The 27409-nt window shown below is 38.0% G+C and overlaps 2 protein-coding genes across 3 annotated transcripts in view; both read right to left on the minus strand.

Annotated features, from left to right (window-relative positions):
* The window catches only part of gpsm2l (G protein signaling modulator 2, like), a 47388-nt gene extending 43266 nt beyond the window's left edge, over positions 1-4122 (minus strand). Inside the window, exon 1 of one of the 2 annotated variants that reach the window (XM_079803716.1) lies at positions 3855-4122. The gene's annotated coding sequence lies outside the window, so the exon portion shown is untranslated. The remainder of the gene's footprint in view (positions 1-3854) is intronic. The other variant, XM_079803714.1, reaches the window with a different exon arrangement.
* Positions 4123-22293: 18171 nt separating this feature from the next.
* The window catches only part of ghrhrl (growth hormone releasing hormone receptor, like), a gene marked incomplete at both ends in the record, with an annotated part of 35670 nt that continues 30554 nt past the window's right edge, over positions 22294-27409 (minus strand). Inside the window, 2 exons of the mRNA XM_079802018.1 lie at positions 22294-22395; positions 22892-22933. Of these exons, the coding sequence (XP_079658144.1) occupies positions 22294-22395; positions 22892-22933 (144 nt within the window). The remainder of the gene's footprint in view (positions 22396-22891; positions 22934-27409) is intronic.

A 27409-nucleotide genomic window follows, 5' to 3' on the forward strand; every position in this document is an offset into this window, starting at 1 on the left:
TCCACTTAACGAAGTGGAACGCACTTCAAAATGGCGGCAGGGTGGAACGCAGCATTTGTCTCCCTCAAGCGAATTTGAATGAGCAATAATAAAGCAATTACATTTCAAAATAAGAGTCCCGGTGAATCTCAGGCTTGTTTATTAAATAAAAGTCACGCCGTGTGTGGTGTGTCCAATTTCCACCCGGTTATTATTTGGTTACACAAACTGTATGCAATTTAATTTGATTTATATTTAATTTAAAGTAAAACTAATTTAGCTTCTGTCTGGGATGCCCCGTCACAGAAAGGAACGACTTAAGATTATTTGACACATTATTAAATATATAGATTTTACTGTGTTATTATAGTTAACAAAAACCATAAAAAATCTCATTACTTGAAATAAATAAATGTTAACTGACATAAAGTATGGCAAAACCTGTGACAATTACTTAATTGTTTTATATATATATTTAACTTGGGGAAAAAAGTAAGCGTCAAGCCCTGTTTTGGGAGCCATGACTTAGTGGTTTGTGCATGTACTCCGAAACAAGCTGAGCCGAATTCGATCCCATTCCTGTTCACACAAATTTTTTTCTGTAAATGTTGGAAAAAACACTCAACAACATAGGCCCTTGACTCATCTTTCAGCTCCATTGTGAGATGGACCTGCTGTATTTCAGGATGAACGACAGCCACAGAGACAAAACAGTGCCAACAAGCAATGACCCTCCATTTTAATTATTAAACAGTGCTATTAAAAATGTACACAGGGGAGATCTCTCGACCAACCTGAGCCCTTATTCACTCGCCTCCACCCGCAGCACTGTATTACATTTCAAACCCTGTTTATCTGATGGAAAAACAAGCGCACGTCAATGGAGAGAAAGACATGTCTTTTGGTATTTACAGCCAGATCTGTTGCGTAAAACACTCCATTAACATGACGAGTTAATAGAGAATGGATGCACATCAGAAAATGCCTGTAGATTTAACTTGTTAATTTGTGTACCGCTTGGCAAGACAAGTCTATTCTCCTACCTGGAACGGACATGAAACGCTTGCTCCTCATCTTTTGTGATCGCATCCATTTAGATTCATAGTAAAAGTCCAAGTTTGGAACAAAAATGCAACAGTAAACACCAGGAAGATTTGGAAATTAATCCAGTATCATGTCATCATAACCCTAAAACAAAGGACAAACTTAAAGATGGAGCGAAGATATCCAGGTTTTCACCGTATCTGAACCATCTGACAGGCGAGCAACACTAAAGAAAGAGTCTAAGAAATATGATCCTCTCTCTCTCTCTCACACACACACACACACACACACACACACACATTGAGGTGTAGATAGCTAATGATTTCACTAAGAAAACAGTCATTGACTGATTCATCACAACACGCTGTACACTTCCACCCCACAAACTAATTCTGACATAGTATGCATCATGTTACATCTCATGTGTAAGGCTGAACAGGAGGAAGTCTCTTGACTTCCTTGTGAGCAACCATCCGATCATCAAAAGACACTTTTTCCAGGATGGAAAGTCGATGTTGTTGTATTACAGTAGCTCCAAAGTTGCGCATTGAACTTAAGCGCAAAATTGAATATCTTATAAAACATTTGAGAAATATAAAGCAACACTTCTTGGGAAATTGGCACAAATATGTGTAATAAAAATTTAAGTTGCTGTAATCGGGAAGCCGATTACATTATAAATGACTTGCGTCTAGAGCTTAGATTGGGCTCAAAAAATCCAGCCCGACCCTACCCAAGCCCGTGCACGTTGTGTCTGAGCCCGGCCCAGAATAATGACAGAATTTTTATTTCTCTGTGAACTATCCCTTTAAGAATTGATAATCCCCTCACCATCAATAATCTTGATGAATGATTTCATTTGAAGGGTGACACATTAGACATCACTTACTCACCCTCACACTGATCCAAACCCACCCTTGTGACTTGATTTCTTCAAAGAAACATAAAAGAAGACATTTTCAAAAACATTAGAGAGGCCAGAACCCGTCAAGCTAAAAAATTGGCCATAAACCACCATAAAAAAAGTCCATATGACTCATACTATATTGAAGACATATGATAGCATTGTGTGCATGAAGAAAAGCCCAATAATCAATGCCATTTGGCATTTTTGATATCAAACCTGCATGTAGTGATGCTTCTTTATGCAACAAGTTATGCAAATGAGGTTTGAGAGCGATTGGGCGAGGGAATGATATTTTAGGAATGAACTTAAATTCTGCTGTTTTCCTCCCACAAAGTTGTCATATGACTTCAGAGGACTTGATGAACTCGATGTGCATGACCTTTAACGTCATTTTGGAGATTGTCATCTTTAAAATATCTCCTTTTGCATTCCACAGAAGCAGCGTTGTTACTATTTAAAACTAAAACTATTACAAATCTCGTTACCTGGAATAAGATAAAATATAAATATTAGATTTAGATTTAGATTAGTTTGCCTTGCCAACTGACTTTAAGTTGCAATACTACAATTACTACAATACTCAAATAAAAATAAATTAAACCTAAATAGATAAGATTTATAAAAAAAAAAAAAACTAATACAAATGACAATAGCACATAACAAAACCATTTTAAAATGTTATAAATTTTCAAAAATATTTATAAATACTACAATATAAAAACAATGCTAAAATAACACCGCACAGAAGAAAGTTCTTGGTTTGGAAAAACAAGAGGGTGAGGCGTCATTTTATTCTTTGAATTGAACAACAATCGTACAAAGCATTGTTCACACTTTCAAAACTGGATCAACGGACAGTCTGGATACTCAGGAAAGGGCTGTGACCGTCATTTCGAGCACAAAAAGTTAATTTGATCACGGCCAAACATTGTGGTTGTGTGGCTCCTTTCCTAAAGTCCTGAGCCAGTTTGTCCAGCAAACCTCAGGCCATGTCCAACTGAGAGTTTAGTCAAGCGTGCGAACTTCCCTGCCAGCGTAATTTCACTGAACAGGCATGCCAGGAATATTCAATCTGGTCTACACCATCATTTCCCTTCATGTTTTATGTATGCCAACGGTTCCAGAGCCACTTATTCAACCACCCTGTATTATGGTGACAGCAGCTTTGTGAGCAGTAATAGTCCAGATTAGTCAGTCTTTTCAATGAAAAAAAAGGTACACAAGGTACCGCCTGTAAACAGCTGTGATTCATAAACTGCAGTGCTGACACAAGAGCTGCTGTGTCCATTCTGTCAGCCGGAGCCGGTCCAGGTGTTTCTCATAAAATCCCACGGGAAGAAACTTTGGGGAACTTCACCTCCCAAATTTTAAAGAAAATATTATATTTTGCATTAAGAAAATGACCCCTATTATATTGTAATTTAATCTTTTCATTGACCTATTTTAAATAAGTTTCAAATTCATGGAAACTAGGTTTTACTTTTGCTTTACTTTACTTTCTTTTTGATGTCTAACTATTTAAATAGTCTTTTAATATGATTTGTGATGTTAATACACTTTTTTTCCATGCAAATTTGGAAAACAAATTCACCCATTTCTATATTCAATAAAACTTATTAGTGTAGTAATGAACTTTGTTTTGACAGAACTGGTCATGGTCACCATTTATTCTCTATAATGCCATGGTCAGCATACATTGACATACATTGAGATAAACTGTAAAGATCATTTTTGACTAGTAGGAAGTCGTTTTTTGTACGAAATCATCATAGAAGCAGCAATAAATAAATCAAAGACGTTGCTCAAGAAAGACAAGACAAGGAAGTACTTAATATGCAACACATATACGGAATAGTTCAGTGGAGAATGTTCAACCACTACTAAAAATAAATAAATAAATCTGAAGGAGAAATCAAACTCGTACCTTAGACTCTTTCAGATCTGTACTTTAACGTGTGTAATCGCGCTACATGTCCTGTGATGGAAACGTGTCTCCCTTTTTCAAGAAGCATCGATAAAGTTTCTTTCTCTTACTCCGCCATGTTTTCTCAAGACACTTTTCTTTCCTAACTTTTTCGGAAAAAAAAGGAAAGCGTCTTTTGCTTTGGCACGCCAATCATTACACAGGAGTTTGTAAACGCCACGCCTCGTCATCATGATGCATGTGCTGAAGTAATGCTCACGAACGAATCGTTCATTTAAAGAGACTCTTTTGAATGATTCGATCGAACCGATTCGCCAATCGTAATAATTTATGGAGGACTAAACTTGAAAAAAATATATAAATAAATATAAATAAATAAATAAAAATGAATGTTGGGGAAAATAATTTAAAGTAAGTAGTTTAAAGTAAATAACCGTTTATTCATTTTTGAATGTAACTCCGTATTTATTTCACTTGCTAATGAGGAGGAAAAGGGAAAAAGTCAACCTTCAGTTTAGCATAAAAAAATATAATAATAAATAAATAATAAAAAATTATATATATATATATATATATATATATATATATATATATATATATATATATATATATATATATATATATATATATATATATATATATTTTTTTTTTTTATTTTTTTTTTTTTTTTACGCTAAACTGAAAGTTTACTTTTTCCCTTTTCCTCCTCATTAGCAAGTGGCTCAATATATACATGTCCCCCAACATTCGTTTTATTTATTTAATCATTTATCTCCTCGCACATTTAATTATTTATATATTTATGTATGCAGGAATTATGTGGATTTATGTAGGCCTATTTATTTGCGCATTTATTAATTTATTAATTTATTTATGTTGAATTTTGTGGATTTCTTTGCTTGTTTGTTTATTTATTTGCATGTTTATTTATTGTTTTCGCAGGTTTCGTCCTCCATAATAATTAGCGTTGATGTGCTAATGCAGAACCGATTCTTTTGAATGTTTTGATCGAACCGATTCACAAAGCGTTTGTAAATCACTTAAAGGGATAGTTCACCCAAAAATGAAAATTCTGTCATTAATTACTTCAAGGTCCAGAAAAGTAGTAAACACATTGCTAAAATAGTCCATGTGACTCCAGTGGTTCAACCTTAATTTTATGAAAGCGACGAGAATACTTTTTGTGCGCAAAAACAAACAAAAAGTATTCAACAATTTCGTTCTAATTTGTCTTCTGAAGATGAATTAAAGTCTTACGGGTTTGGAACGACATGAGGGTGAATAAATGATGACATAATTTATTTTAATTTTGGGTGAACTACCCCTTTAAGGGCTTTAAGGACAATGTTGTAAAAAAATATTGAGAGAAAAGTAATAATTTACATGTGCCTAATTAATTGATATTATTAATAGACTAATAGGCTACTTTGTTAATGGACAATGCTTAAATTATAATCAGCACATACTAGGCAAGTTATACTATAAACTAATCTAGGCTATATAGGCTATAAAAGACATTTTAACAACAAAATGAAGCGAACTCACTCGTGGTGAATTGATTCACTGAACGTCTGAAAGAATCAGTTCACTAAAATGAATTGGACTTCCTTTTCAGTGCTAGACGGTGTTGAAAGCCGTTCACGGATTTATTTCTCAATTTGGTTATAACTGTTTGTAAAGGGGAAGACTTGGTCATACAAAAACTTAACTTCAAACGTCTTAAAAATAACTATGGTGAGTAAATATAGTAGTGTAATGTATTGACCAGCAGAGGTCTCTGTTTAATACTGACGGACAAAGCCAGCAGTTAATTTACAGTCTTTCTGAATTGCTAAAACACTAAATCCCATTCTCTGAACCAAATTTACAATAGCCTAAACCAATTTGTCAAATAAATCACTCTTCCTGTAAAACCTTAAACAAGTTCAGGTAGTTAAGACAACATTTGAAAATCTCACTCTCAAAAAACACATTCTCAGTCGCTAAAACACATTTAACACGTGATGCACTTGTGTTTCAAAACGCTAAAAATAAAAGTTGTCATCGTTTACACGACTCAAAATTGTTCACACTTATTTCTAATGATGTGACCAAACCGTACATAATACATGTCAGAGTGCCAAAATTGACTCAACATGTTGCAATGAATGTTGATCCCAACAATGGATGGAAACAATCTGAGAGGGAGAGGAGGAAGATCAGGCTATGTGTAAGAGGTGGGGAACAAGGAGGAAGAGGCTGAGGATGAGAAAGAGCGAGGTGTGGACAGTGTTGTCAAGGCTGGATCCGGCACACCAGAGGGTTTTTCCCTTTGCCTGGCAAGAGACGGCATTGCCTGAAGTGGACAAAGTCCTTAGGCCGGACCCAAATGAAGACATGATGCTGAGGCAGAATTAATCTCTCACTGACTTTGATGTTGCAGTTGCACAACTCTTTTGAGTGTACCGTGACATGCTTTCTTTTAGAGTTTTTTTTAACCTTTCTGGCTTTTGCAGTTGGACTGCTGTATTTTTACATTATGCATGCTGAATACAAACAGTTGATAGGCCTACTATACAATATTCAGTACAATATAGGGTAGGGGGAAAACGCCCCCCTTAAAGGGATAGTTCACTCAAAAATGAAAATTCTGTCATCATTTACTCACCCTAAAGTTTTTCCAAACCTGTACGAGTTTCTTTGTTCTGCTGAACACAAAAGAAGATATTTTGAAGAATGTTTGTAACCAAGCAGATAGAGCAACCATTGACTAGTAGGGAAAAAATACTATCGTAGTCAATGATCTGCTTTGTTACAAAGATTCTCAAACTCATACAGGTTTGGAAAAACGTTAGGGTGAGTAAATGATGACAGAATTTTAATTTTGGGGTGAACTATACCTTTAAGGACTGTTAAACTTTCTGTTAAACAAAGCTGATGCTAACTGGCTGGCTAACTAGCTAGCTGATGCAATGTGAAGTAATTTTTAAATATAAAAGTCCAGATATTTTTATTCAACCACCTAGTTAGATTACATGCGATGGAAAAACAAAGAATGTGATGTTCAAAACATGGTAACTACAGTAATTATGATAGTGGGAAGCAATTCCCTCCGGGGGCGTTTTTCCCCACAGACTATGTTTGGAGGGGGAAAAAAAGTAATTCTGAAAATATAATTATATTTTCCTTAAATAACAAGTAGGCTAATCCCGAACTAAGGCCTTGCTCTTAAAAGCTTAAAGCTTTAAAACACTTTTTTTTTCTTACTGTTAAAAATTATATCACTTAATGTGAAATCCGTTTTCTCTCAGTGAATACAGTGTACAATTTATTCACAAAGTATTTTACAAAGTAAACAAATTTTGCAATTACATAAAAAAGTATAGTAATCACAACTTATAAGTTGTGATTACTATACTTTTAAATGTAATTATACATTGTTGAGATCAAAATTCAATGCAACATTTTGAGTCAATTCTGGCACTCTCAGTCTGAACTGACTTGTACAGTTGTTTTGGTCACATCATTACAAATAAATGTGAACAATTTTCGTTTACAATATACTTTTTTTCTATAACTGCATGGATTCTATGTTCTCCATTTCAAAACGTTTTGGATTGTGAAACTTTTTGGGGTGAAAACTTAGATAATTTGTACTTAATTTGTCTTCCGGGAAACATGTAAGTAGGCTATCTTCGGTTGCTTCTGAAGGGCAGTACTAAACAAAAAAAAATGGACATCTTCATCCTGTTCAAAAGTTTTCAACCCCGGCTCTTAATGCGTCGTTAATGCTCTTCTGGAGCATCAGTGAATGTTTTAACCTTTTTTAATAGTTGTGTTTGAGTCCCTCAATTGTCCTCAGTGTGAAAAGATGGATCTCAAAATGCTGGAAAGGGTTCAAATATGCAAAAGATGCTGGAAAACTGACCCTGAAAGATTTTTCTGAAGAACATTGGGCAGTTTAAACGCTCAGGACAAAAAAAGGACTCAAGAACAACATCACAAAACAGCCATGGATCAAGTAATGACACAGTATTAAGAATCAAGGGTTCATAAACTTTTGGTTCATAGTCTTGTGGACTATATCTGTAAACATTTTTTATCCAAAATATCTTATTCAGGACAATACTAAATACAAAAATAACATGCATCTTATTTTGTTAAAATGATTCACATTTCCACAGATTCTTGCAACCGTATATGTCAGACATTAAAGCAAAAGATCAAGAGCACTTGAACTCAAAAATAGGTACATGTACAGATTGTGCCAGGTTGCGTACGCATATATAGCCTACACAAACATGTATGACGAGGTCAGCTTAGCTGCACTATTAAAATCAATTAGTCCTAATGCATCATAAAATTGGGTAATATTTCCATCTCTTCAACGCACTCTGATGATTTGATGCATTCGTTTTTCTGAATTGCTAAAACAAATTTCTCTAGTTTCTCAAAACTTTAAACACAAACACAAATCTTCAAACTACATTCAGAGAACCTCTGACTCTTCTGGCAAAATCAAACAATTACCCCAAAACCATTTTATCTGTGCTCAAAATCAGTCAAAATGTAGACACTACAGATCATCACTACATCAAAAAAATGGAGAACAGAATCCAAAAGATGCAGTTACAGAAAAAAGGTATATTGTAACGCAGTAAATTCATTTTGCAATTGTGTAAAAAAAAAAACAAGTATAGTAATCGCAACTTATATTAATAAGGTGAGTGCATTGTATGCACTGCAATTATAGTACTGTACTGAATATTTCTGAATGTCTGTATATTCAGCACTTATACTATAGTCAGTGCATGAGACAGTGCATGAGGTGTCTGGACTTGTTTAAGGTTTTGCAGAAAGAGTGATTTATTTGGCAAATGAGTTTAGGATATTGAGAATTTGGTTCAGAGAATGGGGTTTAGTGTTTTAGCCATTCAGAAAAACTGTAATACACTTAAGGCCACTCACAACAAAATAATGTATTATAGCTGAAAAATACATACATTATACATACAATATACAAGACTTTTACAATGATTTTAATAGCTGTTTATTGGCAACAGAGTATAAATGCACATTTGAGGAGAAGACACAAGATGAGAAGTGACAAGAAGTGAAGAGATGAGAAGAAATAAGCAGAGGAGAGACAAAACAAGAAGAGAAAAGACTAGAACAGAAGTAAAGAGACGAGAAAAGACTAACAGAAGTAAAGAGATAAGAGAAAAGACTAGAACAGAAGTAAAGAGATAAGAGAAAAGACTAACAGAAGTAAAGAGACAAGAGAAAAGACTAGAACAAAAGTAAAGTGATGAGCAGAGAAAAGGCTAAAACAGAAGTAAAGAGATGAGAAGAGAAAAGACGAGAACAAAAGTAAAGAGATGATGAGCAGAGAAAAGACTAGAACAGAAATAAAGAGATGAGAAGAGAAGACTAGAAGAGAAAAGAGAACAGAAGTAAAGAGATGAGAAGAGACAAGAAGTAAAGAGACAAGGAGAGATGTGAAGAGAAATAAAGAGAAGAGCAGAAAAGAAACAAGCAGAGATGAGAAGAGATAAGAACAGATAAGCAGAGAAGAGACAAGAAGAGCCGAGAAGAGAAGTAAAAAGAAGAGAAGAGCGGAGAAGTAAAAAGAAGAGAAGAGACGAGAAGTAAAAAGAAGAGAAGAGACGAGAAGTAAAGAGAAAAGACGAGATGAGAAGTAAAAAGAAGAGAAGAGACGAGAAGTAAAGAGAAGAGACGAGATGAGAAGTAAAAAGAAGAGAAGAGACGAGAAGTAAAGAGAAGAGACGAGATGAGAAGTAAAAAGAAGAGAAGAGACGAGATGAGAAGTAAAAAGAAGAGAAGAGACGAGAAGTAAAGAGAAGAGACGAGATGAGAAGTAAAAAGAAGAGAAGAGACGAGACGAGAAGTAAAAAGAAGAGATGAGAAGTAAAAAGAAGAGAAGAGACGAGAAGTAAAGAGAAAAGACGAGATGAGAAGTAAAAAGAAGAGAAGAGACGAGACGAGAAGTAAAAAGAAGAGAAGAGACAAGAAAAGAAGATAAGAGACGAGATGAGAAGTAAAGGAAAAGGGCCTGTTGTTATATGGGGTAAATTGTCACAATAGGAAGGATTTTATGGGATTATCAGCCAAGTAGACAATAAAACAATTGAAACAAAACAACCCCGCGTTATACGTCATTCCTTGAATGGGCTGACTTCATAGAAACGTATTCGACAGAAAGATCTCAGAGAGACTAAAAACTGTTTGAAATATGACCGATAGCATCTGGATATAGTAGCTGTTGCAGTGAATACAGTGTACAATTTATTCACATCCTCATCCTGTTCAAAAGTTTTCAACCCCGGCTCTTAATGCGTCATGTTTCCTTCTGGAGCATCAGTGAATGTCTGAACCTTTTTTAATAGTTGTGTTTGAGTCCCTCAATTGTCCTCAGTGTGAAAAGATGGATCTCAAAATGCTGGAAAGGGTTCAAATATGCAAAAGATGCTGGAAAACTGACCCTGAAAGATTTTTCTGAAGAACACTAGGCAGTTTAAACGCTCAGGACAAAAAAAGGACTCAAGTACAACCATCACAAAACACAAAAACTGCCGTGGATCAAGTAATGATGACACACATTTAGAATCAAGGGTTCATAAAATTTTGGTTCATAGCCTTTGGACTATAAAAAATTATCAAAAATTGCTTATTCAGACCATACTAAATATAAAAATAACATGCCTCTTATTTTGTTAAAATTATTCACATTTGCACAGATTCTGCAAATGGTTCACTTACTTGTTCTTGCAACCGTATATGTCAGACATTAAAGCAAAAGATCAAGAGCACTTGAACTCAAAAATAGTTACATGTACAGATTGTGCCAGGTTGCGTACGCATATATAGCCTGCACAAACATGTATGACGAGGTCAGCTTAGCTGCACTATTAAAATCAATTAGTCCTAATGCATCATAAAATTGGGTAATATTTCCATCTCTACAACGCACTCTGATGATTTGATGCATTAGTTTTTCTGAATTGCTAAAACAAATTTCTCTAGTTTCCCAAAACTTTAAACACAAAACCAAATCTTCAAACTACATTCAGAGAACCTCTGACTCTTCTGGCAAAATCAAACAATTACCCCAAAACCATTTTATCTGTGCTCAAAATCATTATGCTTTCAGATCATACACACAGCCAGTCATAATATAGACACTACAGATCATCACTACATCAAAAAAATGGAGAACACAGAATCCAAAACATGCAGTTACAGAAAAAATGTATATTGTAACAGTAAATACAATTTGCAATTATGTAAAAAAAAAACTTACAGTGGTAAGGTGAATGCATTGTATATGCACTGCAATTAGTACTGTACTGAATATTACTGAATGTCTGTATATTCAGCACTTATACTACAGTATATTCAGTGCATGAGACAGTGCATGAGGTGTCTGGACTTGTTTAAGGTTTTGCAGAAAGAGTGATTTATTCGACAAATGGGTTTAGGATATTGAGAATTTGGTTCAGAGAATGGGGTTTAGTGTTTTAGCAATTCAGAAAAACTGTAATACACTTAAGGCCACTCAAAACAAAATAATGTATTATAGCTGAAAAATACATACATTACAAATACAATATACAAGACTTTTACAATGATTTTAATAGCTGTTTATTGGCAACAGAGTATAAATGCACGTTTGGTAAGAGGAGAAGACACAAGATGAGAAGTGACAAGAAGTGAAGAGATGAGAAGAAATAAGCAGAGAAGAGACAAAACAAGAAGAGAAAAGACTAGAACAGAAGTAAAGAGATAAGAGAAAAGACTAGAACAGAAGTAAAGAGACAAGAGAAAAGACTAGAACAAAAGTAAAGTGATGAGCAGAGAAAAGACTAAAACAGAAGTAAAGAGATGAGAAGAGAAAAGACGAGAACAAAAGTAAAGAGATGAGCAGAGAAAAGACTAGAACAGAAATAAAGAGATGAGAAGAGAAGACTAGAAGAGAAAAGAGAACAGAAGTAAAGAGATGAGAAGAGACAAGAAGTAAAGAGACAAGGAGAGATGTGAAGAGAAATAAAGAGAAGAGCAGAAAAGAAACAAGCAGAGATGAAAAGAGATAAGAACAGATAAGCAGAGAAGAGCCGAGAAGAGAAGTAAAAAGAAGAGAAGAGCGGAGAAGTAAAAAGAAGAGAAGAGACGAGAAGTAAAGAGAAAAGACGAGATGAGAAGTAAAAAGAAGAGAAGAGACGAGACGAGAAGTAAAAAGAAGAGACGAGAAGTAAAAAGAAGAGAAGAGACAAGAAAAGAAGATAAGATAAGAGATGAGAAGTAAAGGAAAAGGGCCTGTTGTTACACTATATGGGGTAAATTGTCACAATAGGAAGGATTTTATGGGATTATAAGACAAGTAGACAATAAAACAATTGAAACAAAACAACCCATTCAATAAAAATTTAAATGTAACATAAAAAAAATATCAAAGCACTGTTTTTGTCCAACAGAAACAAAAACATGTGACAACTTGCCCCGGTTCTCAGAAATTCATGAATCTATCAGTTATACAATATATATATATATATAATATAATATATGTAACAAATCCTTCCCTCCGGGTCAAAATGACCCAAAAGCCCTAAAATTATTAATAAAAAATTGTCCAGAAAGCTTATAACTTTTCAGTTGTCTATTGTTTTTAAAATAGAGTTATGCATTTTTGGGGAGATTTTTTTTACCTTTAAATTACTAGATTTGATCAATGAATAATACAATTTAAGCACATTATTTCAACTTAAATTCAAAATAACTCTCCAATACATGCATAACCAGCTCAAATCAGCTCAAAATATCTCACATTGGGTCAATTTGGGTGTCTCTGCCAGAAAAAAATAAATAAATAAATAAAATAAAAAATAAAAAAAATAAAAAAAATAAAAATATATATATATATAAACATTTATATGCAAATGAGCAAATGAGCTGTTCCGCTGGGTCCTAAAGTCCATTTTCGAGTGTATCTCTTCAGAATGCATTCAGATACACATGTAGACATTATAAAATCATTTTTGGGGGGTAAAGTTTTAGCATTTTAAGTTTTGATTTTGTTGTAATTCCTTGCGTTCCATTCATCCCTAAGGGGGTCAAATTGACCCGAGTGAAGGATTTGTTACTGTTTCCATTACAACCACATAAACTCGTGTTTTTAGTGTGTATTTGTGGTTCAAGTGCAATAAAAGTCCTGAGGTCTTGGACCACTCCGATGAACAAAATGATTTTTTATTTTATTTTATATAACATGTAAAACAAAAATGCATAGAAAAATAAAAAAGCATACCTTGACTACAACATAATCAGTTATTAATATTTCCTTGGTTCTCTCTCGTTTTTGCACGTGTTCATAATTTCTTTGACGAAGATTAATTCTGCACAATTTGGCATGTTTCATTGCGTCATCACCACAAATAAAACAATTGCTTACAATACAATGCAATGTACAACACAATACGCTTACAAAATCTTGAACACGTTTTTAATGGTATTTGAATAAAGGGGGAAGATGTAAATTATCCAAGACATCACTTTTGGCCACTGCTATATTTGACAGCAGTTTTGTAACGATAAATTCCAGTATTCACATTATTTTAACATATCTTTCTCCATGCTCTCTAATTAATCATGAGTGTGTGAGATTCACAGATATACTGCAGCCCAAATGCACAGTATTTGAACACTTAAGTAGTTTTTAAAACTGTCTGAATACCTTTAGTGTCTCACTTTAAAGGCCTTTGCACACTGAGTCCGAAATTTTCGCATGCGTTTTTTCGTATTCGTGATCCGAAAAATTCGTCACGCACAGAGACCTTGCACACAGAGTCCGATGCGTATTAATGAATGCAATACGGAAAAAACGCAAAACAGCACAAAATGCCGTCTTCAAGTAGTGAGGATGATTTTTTTGTCCTCTCTCTTAAAAAATGAAAAAGAGGAAATATTGGGTCCATCCACTTCTGCGATTGCGTAGAGAGGAAGGAGAGTTCCTCTTATCAAGGAGCCGCGGGATTATCCAGACCGATTCAAAGTTTACTTTAGAATATCAGTGACTCCGTTTGATGCTTTGCTAGCGATACTGGAGCCACATATTAAAAAGAAGACCACCAATTTCCGTGAATCAATTTATCCTGAACAGAGACTGGCAGCCTATGTCTGGGTGTACTCACACTAGGCACGATTGCCTTGTACCGTGCCCGAGCGCGATTGTCCCCCCTCCCCACTCCCCCGCTGGCCTGCACTCACATTGCACTTAACGTACCGGGCCGGAGCACGCTTAAGTCATTCACGATGCAACTTTTTGTTTTGAAGAAGACAGGAAGAAAAGCGCTTTCGCTAATAGACTGCCTAATACATTTATAATTTATGCCGCGCAGCGATTTTCACTTGATTGCACTGCACATATCAGAAGATTATTACGGAGGCAGCTGACTTTGACGGAGGAATTTGCAGCTTTACCCGCAAACTTCAATTCATGTTCATCAATAAGGTGAGAACCAGAACCATTATAAACCAAAATATAATTGAATTAATTGAAAAGTGTATCCAAGTAGTAAGAGTTTGGTGTTTGCTGTTGTAATGTTGATAGTAGCGCGCAGCTGTTCCGTGCTCCAGCACGGTTAGCGCTCACACTGCATGCGAACCGCGCCCGAGTCCAACTGAACCGTGCTCTGGCCCACCTCTTCCAAGCGGGCCAGGGCCGGCTAATCGAGCCGCGCCCGAGCACGGTTCGGATCACTCACACTAGTCAAACGAACCGCGCTTTGGTGGTCAAACGCACTCGGGCACGGTTCAAACTGGCTAGTGTGAGTACACCCTAAAGGTATGGATCCGCACGCGCGCGCACACACACACACATACACACACACACACACACGGTTTACAGGGACTTGGTGTGCTATAATTATAGCTGTGATATAATAATATTTGTAGTATTTTTGATACAATAATATTTGTATATATAATTGCAGGTATCTGAGCACTGGCGATTCATTCACCAGCATTGCCAGCAGTTTTAGGTTGGGCATCAGCTGTAGATGGAAAAACGGATGCGAAAAACGCAGAAAATCGAACCTGTTCCGAATTTTTTTTTACGGACGAAAGTTTCGGAGGCAGTGTGTGTTATATCCTTAGTAAGAAGGGATGAAAGGCATTCTTAATTAAGGAATTCTTTAATGAACAATAGAAGTAGCAAAATAGAACAGCGCAGACAGCAGCTGATGCAATAACTCAGACTCTCTTATTTTCTGTTTTCAATCTCACATATCACAACCCTCTATTGCCACCTACTGGCCAATATGCACAGAAGAACACAACATATTCCCCCATCACTTAAAGCAAACTGTCTACCCAGATATTTAAGAACAAAAGGAAACAGAATAACAAAGTTACAAAATTACCAAAGCATTAACTTGGTTATGTAACATAATTACTTGACTCAATCAGACTAAAGAACAAAATAAGTTTCACGACAACCACAAGAATGTAGTATTCATATTAAAATCAACAACAAGGTGACTTAATGAATTACTCATCCTTTATATTCACGCAATGCAAGCGACTAAGTAACACAGTCTTCCAGCCAACGAGGAGGACATCTCACACGGGAAGAACCCCTTTGAAAAGCTTCAGGAGCCTGAGGCGCCGGAGGAGGAGGTAACTGAAATGACAAGTCCACAGCATCCATATCAGTAGCCTCTGAAACAGGTGCAACAGAACGAGCCAGGTGAGAAGCATGCCAGTTCTTCCCGTCTGATAACAGGTAAGTACACGCACCCAGTTTACGCACAATTTGACGTGGGTTGGTAAATCTTGGATGCGCTTTCGGAACGTGAGTTGGAATGCACACACGCACCCAATCTCCCACTTTGAAATCCGGAGTGCGAGCCACACGTCTGGAGTCAGTGTAAGCTTTCATTTTCTGTTGTTTCAAAGAAACTCGCTGAAGAAGCGAAGGAGCATCCTGACGTGTGGTGAGAAGAGGAAGAACATTAAGACGCGTTCGCATCCTTCTGCCATGAAGCAACTCAAACGGGGATAGTCCTGTGGCAGAATGCGGTGTGGCACGATACACTTGGAGAAATTCCGTGACGGTAGATTTCCACGGTTTTGTTCCCAGAACAGCAGACTGAATGCAGCTTTTCAGCACGCGATGAAAACGTTCCACAGCTCCATTCGCGGCTGGATGGTAGACCGAAGTACGTATGTGTTGAATGTTTCTCTCTTTTAGGAATGTAGCAAATTCCGCTGACGTGAATTGGGTTCCATTATCAGACACGATAGAACATGGGTTGCCATATCTACTAAACACAGATGACAAGAAGGCGATAACATTTTGAGTTGTGATGGAAGCGGTGAAAGCGACTTCAGGCCACTTACTGTGATAATCAACTAATGTCAGCGCATAACGACAGTCCCACACAGCGGTTTCAAATGGACCCACCACATCTACAGCTACCTTGTCCCACGGTACAGACGGAAAAGGCACTGGCTGCAGCGGAGCAGCAGAGGTGTTGGCAGTTTTGTCAGAGGACAGACACATTTGACAGGTTTGTATGTGCTCTTTAACCAGACAATCTATGCCTGGCCACCAGTACAGTTCACGAAGGCGTTGTTCTGTGCGCACAATTCTCTGGTGGCCTTCATGAGCTAACTTCACCATCGTGTGCCTTAGCGCAACAGGCACAACCAGACGTGATCCTCTGAACACATAATCGTGCTGCACACTCAATTCGTCACGTAGTTTGAAGTATGGACGTAGAATATTATCCACAGAAGTTGAAGAGGAAGGCCAACCGCGAGCTATTTGTGTGCGTAATGCACTCAGTTCCGAGCACGTCGCGGAGGCAGAAGCAAACTCAGCAGGTGACAGTGCAGGAGACATAAACGCCACAAACTCAGGTTCAGCGTCCATGCAGTCTTCATCCGAAGCAGGCAAAGGCAGACGAGAAAGACAGTCGGCAGTGCAATTTTGAGCCCCAGGCCGGTAAATCACATCATAGTTAAAGCACAGTAACCGTGCTGCCCAGCGCGCAATGCGCATTCCGGCACGGTCAGTACCTTTGGATGAGAGGAGCACAGTTAATGCCTGGTGGTCCGTCCGCAGGAGGAATTTACGACCCCACAAGTAAGTTCGCCACTTTTCAACTGCCCAGACACACGCAAGTGCTTCCTTTTCAATGGTCGAGTACTCGCGTTCAGCAGGCGACAATGTCTGGGATGCAAAAGCAACGACGCGCTCAGTCTTATTCTCGTGAACTTGAGCAAGAACAGCGCCCAGACCATAGTCAGAGGCATCTGTAGATACCACCGTAGGCAAATCGGGGTCGAACAATGAAAGTGCAGGACTGTCAATGAGCAACTTTTTTACAGCATCAAAGCATTGCTGAGCTTCCTCCAACCAGACGAAATCTGAGCCCTGCCTGATGCACGCACGCAGAGGTTCAACTACCGTGGCAAAGTTAGGAATAAACTTATTGTACCAGGATAGGAGACCGATGAAAGAGCGAAGTTGAGGTGCATCTTTTGGAGCGGGTGCATGAAGAATGGCAGAAAGGTGATCCTCATCAGGTTGAATTCCTTGCGCATTCACCAGATGGCCCAGGAAACGCAGACTGGTTTTGTTGAACTGACATTTCGATTGATTCAGTTTCAGTCCAGCATCCTGTAAGCGCTGAACAACGGCTTTGAGCGTGTGATCATGTTCAGTTTGCGTACGTCCCCAGAGAATGATATCATCAAGGTAATTGGCAACATTCGGAAGTCCCTGCAAAACTGTTACCAACATTCTCTGAAAAGCAGAAGGTGCTGAAGCAAGTCCGTACGGTACGCTGCAAAATCTGAAAAGTCCTTCGTGAGTAATGAAGGCGGTCAGATCGCGGCTCTCCTCATGTAAGGGCAACTGAAAATAAGCACTCTCCAAATCGATAGTGGAAAATATAGTTGCTCCCCTTAACAAAGACAGCAGTTCCTCAATGTGTGGCAATGGGTAGCTATCCGTAATTACAGCCTTGTTGGGTTCTCTCAGGTCCACGCACATTCGAATGGCACCCGACTTTTTCTGTACTACTACTATCGGGGAGACCCATGGCGAAGCGTCCACTCTCTCTATAATGTCAGACTCGAGAAGGCGATGAATTTCCTCACTGACTGCAGCTCTAACAGACAACGGTAAACGGCGGAGTTTCTGCCGCACAGGAGCAACAGCTGGAGAAGTCTTTACTCTGTGCACAAAGCCTTTTGCACATCCCAATGCAGCTGAAGGCGTCAACGCAGACAATCGCAGCACAGGTGTTGATGACTGCGCTGGCAAAATTGAATTGCCTTCAAAACGAAGATGTAAGCCATTAATAAGATCCATCCCAAGCAGAGCTGTGCCAGATTCCACCACAAAGAATGACGTGGAGCAGGTAACGTCATCCATAGATACAGTGGCAGGTAAGCAGCCAAGTACAGGAATCGGAGCACCAGTTTCAATGAAGGAGGCAGCAGAGCATCTTTCTGGAAGTGTGTATCATACACAATTTTAGGCAGTATAGAAACAGATGACCCAGAATCCACGGTAAGCTCGATAGGCACAGACGTAGTTGCGGTCGCAATGAGAGCAGTGCATTGAATTTTGTCAGTTAGTGAGTCATGCATATAAAGGATCTGAACTTCAGGCAAGTCAATTTCACGCACTGAGCAAGCTTGTTCTGAACGACACACCCGCGAATAATGTCCCATTTTTTGACAGTTATTACACTGTGCCGATGCAGCAGGACAACTACGATCATTCGCGAGGTGTTTCTTAGATCCACAACGATAGCATTCACGGGAGGACGAAGCAGGTGCAGTAGTTGACGAAGGCTTTGAAGAACGCATTGGAGACGGTGGCTTTAAAGGTGGTCTACGACGGAAACGTCCAGCTGCAGGTGGAGGCTTTCCATGTATCACTTGCACAGGAACTGAACGAGTATTCGATAATAATTTGGCTTGTTCACCAGCAGCTTCTGTTTGGGTGGCTATAGTAATGGCTTTTTCTAGAGTCAATTCAGATTCCAAAAGCAGTCTCTCACGAATCCGATGACTGGACACATTCTCCACGAGCTGATCACGCAACATGTCATCCAAAGTAGCTGCAAAGTCACAAGTAACTGCTAAATCCCGTAGAGCAGCTACGTACTGAATTATAGTTTCTCCTGGTGCCTGAACACGTTTCCTGAAAGCATGGCGCTCAGCTACTATGTTCCGTCGAGGGGTAAAATGCTCTTTCAAGGCAGCAATCGCATCTTCCATCGTATTACCTTGATTCGGCAAGGAATAGAACAGTCTTTGTCCTTCAGTCCCCAGACAATGTAGCAGTAGTGCTCGTTTGCGCTCAACTGGCCATGCATCTCCAGAAGCTCCAACAACAAGCAAATAATTCTGGAACATCCGTAGCCACGTGTCGAAAGGAATAGTTGGTTCACCAGGACATGGCAAAAATGGCGTGGAAAAAGTAGAAACAGCTGCCATCTCCAAAAAAAAGAAAAGTACCTCGTCGCCAATTTGTTATATCCTTAGTAAGAAGGGATGAAAGGCATTCTTAATTAAGGAATTCTTTAATGAACAATAGAAGTAGCAAAATAGAACAGCGCAGACAGCAGCTGATGCAATAACTCAGACTCTCTTATTTTCTGTTTTCAATCTCACATATCACAACTCTCTATTGCCACCTACTGGCCAATATGCACAGAAGAACACAACAGTGTGCAAGCGTAATTGACATAACGTGAGGTCGAATTTATTTTTTGACGTGCGAAAATTTCGCATGCGAATTTCGGACTCAGTGTGCAAAGGCCTTAAGCCATTTATTGTCATATAAACGGATCCAAACAGTTTGCATCCAACAACAAAATAGTGTTTCATTCAGATGTTGGTGTTTTATGGAGGCACTTGTAACGCTTTACACAGAGAGGCTGGATAGCTTGCCTGAGTGTTTGTAAGTGTAAGGAAAACTCATCTGGTATCTTGATATTTCACAGGGGTTTATTATCAGCGTCGTCGATCCTACGCACACAAGTGGCGGTATGCAAAACACTCCACTAACAACTGCGTTACTGAACAGAAATAAACAGGGCAAAGAGCAACAGAAATATATTACACGCATACATGAACATCAGCGAGTTCCGCCTTAAAGGAGCAGTAACTCATTCTCCTTGTTACACACTAGCCGCGTTTCCATTACCCTTCAAATTGTGCACATTGAAATTGCGAATTTAAAATACGCCCAATGGAAACGCGTCAATTTCGCAAAAACTCCCAAATATTGTAAAAAAAAGTTTTTATGCTGGCATGAGGTGGTTTTTCAGGCAATTCGAAAAAGGAAATTTCCGTGAAAATGCAATGGAAACATTTTTTCAGCTTTTACAGGTCACCATACCAGGTGACTCATTGCTAGCACATAGGGCCTACATATAATTATTATTTTTTTTTTTTGTAAAAACAAGATGATATGTCGTTTTAACAACATCTTTTCTCGTAAAAACGACAGCTATTTTCTCATAATAACGAAATCTTATGTCATTAAAACCAGAGCCATAGAAAAAGAGAGTTGCGACACTCTTTGATCTCGCCGTCACACGGTCACGTGGTTATGGAGCTCTCAATAGTTCCAGACAACTGCGCGCTGTCAATCTGTTTGAATAGGACAGCAGTTTCACTATATTTGCAGCAATTTCTGGTAAATATTAACACAATATGTGCATCGACTTTGACTAGGCTTTACAGTAGCATTTTATTCTGGGGAGGGATAAAGAAGAGATAATGTTAATATTTTTTTTGAATGATCTGGTTATTTTATTTGGGTTCATGTGAGTGCATGATTTTACAGCGTTGAGTGTTGAAGCCTATCACGGGCATTTCTGTTGAAAATAATGACCAGTCATATGTTTAATTTACCAGGAATGAGAATCCTTATCGATTAAAACAAGTTTTATATAGTCTCAAAACGCTGAATGAATTTTGGTGCAAGTTTACGTTTTACACGAATCTTCCCATTATCTACAAATCCTCTCATCATAACAAACACAAACACATTTATTGTGAAGTTTAGTCAGAAGTTTTTGTTTTTCATGAGACTTTGTGTTTTTCCCTACAATTAGCCTATATATTTAACACTTCAGTACAAATAAAGTAACACAAATAGATATTTTAATGTTATAATAGTGATTTGATGATTTATAAAAATGCATAAAAAAAAGAGAAAAAAATGGCTAATGAGCCAATAAGTGTTCCTCTTCCGCCATCTACTGGTTAGTGTTCATTTATTTTATAATTTAAATGTTGTTAACGTCCGAATGTTATTTTATGATTCTCACATAAGCATACACAACAGGTGAATATAAATGAATCATTCTAGCATATACAGAATTGAACCCAAGAAAGAAGTTTTAAATAGTGTTTAAAAAAAACAGGGCAACCAATTTAATTCAACTCTTTTTATCCAGGCGTTATTCATATTCATTATTCATAGGCTACTCAAGTACTTCATAGAAACGTATTCGACAGAAAGATCTCAGAGACTAAAAACTGTTGAAATATGACAGATAACATCTGGATATAGTAGCTGTTGCATTGCTGCTCACGTTATCAAAATGCAGTTAGAGTCTAACAATCTATTATATAACAATAAACATCAACAATAACGCGCTTCATAAAATATACCACTTCTATTAATATTCCTGAGAGGTCGGCTAATGCCATAAAATCTCAATATATGCAGTAATTTCATCAATTTGCCAGTGAGTGTGCTTGAGATACACTGAAATGAATTGGGTTCAACACTCCATGACACGCTTTACTTCCGCATTCCTCAGTTCCTATGGAAGTCTATGGGAGTGTCGTAACTCTGTTTTTTCAACGGCTCTGGTTAAAACAACATATTTTTCTCGTTAAAATGACAATGTTGTATAGTGATGTGTACAAAATAAACAGCGTGCATGCACTCCACTCCAAACGCAGTCTTCATTTCAAAAATGTATTTTGTTTATTAAACGCAAAGTTTTTAATTTCAAAAGCATTTCTAAATTCAGTCAATATTTCCAAAAAACTAAATTCCCAAGCCAAAATAACGAAATAGTAAAAAACAACTTTGAGTTACCATGCAAATTCAAACATTTCACTATTTCAATTTTAATTTTAATTAATGCTTGAATAACACGCCTATGTCTCCTTCGATTAAAAATAATGGCTAGTGCGGTGGGTGGGATATACATAAACCTACCAACACACGTGTTATAATTTTTGGAATGACTTATCACGAGAGAAAAAAAATAAAGTTTTAGTCGCATAACACCGGTTAATGGAAACGCCGTCATTTCGCAATAGTTTTTTATCGACAATATCGCAAAAGTTTTGCGCAAATCTGTAATGGAAACGCGGATACTGATGAGTTTTAGTGACTCTAGAACCGAGTGTCCATCTGACTTCCTTTGGCTCCAACAGGGACGACAACGTAACTCCCCTCTTGATATCGAAGCCATCGTGAGCGTATTTCATTCTGAACCTGACAGACAAATACATATATGATATATAATCACACCAATAACCACTAAACTGTATGTAGACTAAAATATCATAACGAACAGTGTCTAAAAGATTAGTTCATACGGTGGTTTTGTTAGAAACGAGTTTCATTAAATGCAAGATGCTCCCCTTTATCGTGAGCACAGGCTGAAATTATTATTATTCATCCTTAATTGCTTATTGGCCTTTGAGCAGTGCTCTTGTAATTCCCCAATCTGTTTCTTAATCAAATTAATAAAGACTGGCAAACATGTTTGTTGAGGATTTTATTGGGCCAGATTTTGAGTGCAAATGTTGTTTAGTCCTCTGAGAATGCTGATTATATCCATTCAAACACAAACCTGACTTGCATGCATTTGACAGTTTGTAAACTAAAAAGGGCATTGCACTTATAGAATCCAGCCCATTATTTTGAATTTTGGTGCTTATTTTGTATTTTGATGGTGTGTGACGGCTGTCGATCAAATATCACTCACCTCCTGGTTCAGGAAGCAGTAGAGAACCGCCACGATAAAGCCCTTAAGAAAAAATCAATGAAAAGGAGAAAGTCAGTGTCTGTAAATTGCAGAAAATGTTCCTCAGATCAAACATCTACAAATATTATAAATCCATCTCTCTTCATCTCCCTTTCATCTTAGATTGAGTGCTTTGAGACAAAATATATATGCTTTTAACAGCATTTCTGCAGGGCCATACTTATGCATAATCATGGATGTATCTGTGTTTTGAGCCAGTCAGATCAAATCTTAATCCACCAGGAGTGTCCATGAGATTGAAATGCAAGACGGTCCAGTGCTAAAGTATTCATCGGCAGAGAGGAATTGACTTGCAATGTGTGCATGAGACAGCTAATCCAGATATTTCCATACTAATGATGACATCCAAAAGCTGACATGTTTTACAAGTGTGACTCTGAATATAAACCTGATAGAAATCGTTCATGAATTTACGTGCTGTTAATTGTTCTTCAGAACTCAAAAGGGTTAATTCAGAAGAATGAACATACTCTTTTCCATAAAAAGGTTAATTGAAACCTCACTGGAAGTCCTTCCTAAAACTGACTCTTATCAGTGAATCAAAAACATACAACTGTGTAGAACGATTCACCGACGAATGACTCCTCAAAACTGGTTCTTTTTAGTGAATCAAAAACATGCAACACAAACAGTTTAATTCAATCAGATCCTTTAAGTCCTGTAAGTTGCGAGGTGGGACCTCCATGGATCGGACTTGTTTGTTCAGCACATCCCACAGATGCTCGATTGGATTGAGATCTGGGGAATTTGGAGGCCAAGTCAACGCCTCAAACTCGTTGTTGTGCTCCTCAAACCATTCCTGAACCATTTTTTCTTTGTGGCAGAAACATTATCTGCTGAAAGAGCCACAGCCACCAGGGAATACTGTTTCCATGAAAGGTGGTCTGCAACAATGCTTAGGTAGGTGGTACGTGTCAAAGTAACATCCACATGGATGGCAGGACCCAAGGTTTCCCAGCAGAACATTGCCCAAAGCATCACTGCCTCCACCGGCTTGCCTTCTTCCCAAAGTGCATCCTGGTGCCATGTGTTCCCCAGGTAAGCGACACACGCGCATCCGGCCATCCACGTGATGTATAAGAAAACGTGATTCATCATCAGACCAGGCCACCTTCTTCCATTGCTCCTTGGTCCATTTCTGATGCTCACGTGCCCACTCTTGGCGCTTTCGGCGGTGGACAGGGGTCAGCAGGGTCTGCGGCCCCATACGTAACAAACTGTGATGCACTGTGTATTCTGACACCTTTCTATCAGAACCAGCATTAACTTCTTAAGCAGTTTGAGCTACAGTAGCTCGTCTGTTTGATCGGACCACACAGGCCAGCCTTCACTCCCCACGTGCATCAATGAGGCTTGGCCTTGACCCTGTCCCTGTCACCAGTTCACCACTGTTCCTTCCTTGGAGCATGTTTGATAGAGACTGACCACTGCAGCCCGGGAACACCCCACAAGAGCTGCAGTTTTGGAGATGCTCTGACACAGTCATCTAGCCATCACAATTTGGCCCTTGTCAAACTCGCTCAAATCCTTACGCTTGCCCAGGTTTCCTGCTTCTAACACATTAACAAAATATTCACTTGCTGCCTAATATACTCACCTAAAGGATTATTAGGAACACCAGACTAATACTGTGTTTGACCCCCTTTCGCCTTCAGAACTGCCTTAATTCTACGTGGCATTGATTCAACAAGGTGCTGAAAGCATTCTTTATGGCCCATATTGATAGGATAGCATCTTGCAGTTGATGGAGATTTGTGGGATGCACATCCAGGCTCTATTGGGTTGAGATCTGGTGACTGTGGGGGCCATTTTAGTCCAGTGAACTCATTGTCATGTTCAAGAAACCAATTTGAAATGATTTGTGACATGGTGCATTACCCTGCTGGAAGTAGCCATCAGAGGATGGGTACATGGTGATCATAAAGGGATGGACATGGTCAGAAACAATGCTGGCTGTGGCATTTAAACGATGCCCAATTGGCACTAAGGGGCCTAAAGTGTGCCAAGAAAACATCCCCCACACCATTACACCACCACCACCAGCCTGCACAGTGGTAACAAGGCATGATGGATCCATGTTCTCATTCTGTTTATGCCAAATTCTGACTCTACCATCTGAATGTCTCAACAGAAATCGAGACTCATCAGACCAGGCAACAACTTTCCAGTCTTCAACAGTCCAATTTTGGTGAGCTTGTGCAAATTGTAGCCTCTTTTTCCTATTTGTAGTGGAGATGAGTGGTACCCGGTGGGGTCTTCTGCTGTTGTAGCCCATCCGCCTCAAGGTTGTGCATGTTGTGGCTTCACAAATGCTTTGCTGCATACCTCGGTTGTAACGAGTGGTTATTTCAGTCAAAGTTGCTCTTCTATCCGCTTGAATCAGTCGGCCCATTTTCCCTCGACTTCTAGCATCAACAAAGCATTTTAGCCCATAGGACTGCCGCATACTGGATGTTTTTCCCTTTTCACACCATTCTTTGTAAACCCTAGAAATGGTTGTGCGTGAAAATCGCAGTAACTGAGCAGATTGTGAAATACTCAGACCGGCTCTTCTGGCACCAACAACCATGCCACGCTCTAAATTGCTTAAATCACCTTTCTTTCCCATTCTGACATTCAGTTTGGAGTTCAGGAGATTGTCTTGACCAGGACCACACCCCTAAATGCATTGAAGCAACTGCCATGTGATTGGTTGATTAGATTAGGGATGGGCATTCGATTACATTTTCTAGGTCGATCGTCTGGAGAATTAATGATCGACTATCGATTAATCATTAATATTTTTATAATAACATTTATTATTCTACTTTTATAATTCAAAAATGCAATGAATACAAAAATACAGCGTGTTTTTCCTCGATGAGACCTTTATTACAAGATTAACTTGTGGCAGACAGTTAAACTACGTTCAGTTAGGCAAACAGAACATATATGCGCGTGCATATGCGGTGCTCTAAAGCAGCGGAAGCTGAAGCTGCGAGACGGCGTTCTTAAACAGAGACCTCATTTGTTCCAAAATAATAATAAAAAAGAATCATGTAAAACAATAACTTAAACAAAAAACATAATAATACTTAGATCTGACAGGTTTTGTCAACATGTAACTCAAAGGCAGCGGAAACAGCCCAGTTACGCACGTCAATCCATTCCGGACGATCTTGGTTTGCTTCTTATTTATTAAATATACAGGCAAATAGTGTATTAAACATTGATCAAAATTAAAATACAATTTACACAAAACGAATTTTAAAGAAAGACTTTCTAGAAAACACAATTCAACGTTTACTCATGCTGCTCACTTTTCATAATCAACATATGAAATTAAAAAAATTTAATATTTTAACATAGCCTAACTATATGAAACTAAATAGGCTAAATTTTCTTTAACCCTCTGTCCAACGAAGTCGTCGGCGCCTTCTGATGGATTTTTTCCTTTATGACAGCGGATACAAATCACAATACTCCATAATATCTAGCCATACTACAGATAAGTGCAAGACATAATTATAATAAACAGTAAATGCTCTACTTTTATTTGTGTACACTCACAATAACGGCAAAGGCCGTGGATTCTGGGAACAGATTATTTTGCACTCCACTCCAAACGCTTAATTTCAAAAATATATTTTATTTATTAAACGCAAAGTTTTTCATTTCAAAAGCATTTCTAAATTCAGTTTATATTTCCAACAAACGAAATTCCAAGCCAAAATAACGAAGTGGTAAAAAATTTTTTTTGAGTTATCACCATGAAGATTCAAATTTTTCGCTCGTCTCTGTATGTGGCAATGCGTCAAAGTGGATAATTCTTTACAGATGATGGTATGTTTGGACAGAAGACGAGACAAAGTTCTTTATTAAACTCATAAAAACAATAGAATATAAAATGCCACCATTTATCATAACACCTCATATGTGCCGCTCAAGTATGCCTTCTTTGCCATCAATGCTTGGATAACACACACGTCTCCTTCCATTAAAAATAATGGCGCGCGGTGGCTGGGATATACATAAACCTAACAACATACGTAGCATAATTTTTGGAATGACTTATAACGAGAAGAAAAAAATTGTTTTAGTCGCATAACAGCAGTTAATGGATACGCCGTCGTTTCGCAATATTTTTTTATCGACCTTTAGAAAATATCGCAAAAGTTTTGGGCAAATCTGTAATGGAAACGCGGCGAATGATGTAGTGGCAGGTTATGGTGATGTAGCTCTCAGCTGTTAAAGCGCTCCAGCAGTCTGTAGTTAGAGCAACTCTCTCAGCTTTGCTCAATTCTTTTAACAGCTGCTGCTTTCGTTCTTCGTAGTGAGTTTCTATCAGTCTGGTGATGGTACGTCGTGATGGCCAGTGATATGCTGGTTCCAATAAATGTATCAGTTCTCCATTGCAGTTCTCAAACCATTGCCCTCAAAAATACTTAAGGGCAGAATATCCAACTCAATGAACTTGCA

Source organism: Gobio gobio (assembly GCF_949357685.1).
Source record: "Gobio gobio genome assembly, chromosome: 21".
Taxonomy (NCBI): Eukaryota; Metazoa; Chordata; class Actinopteri; order Cypriniformes; family Gobionidae; genus Gobio; species Gobio gobio.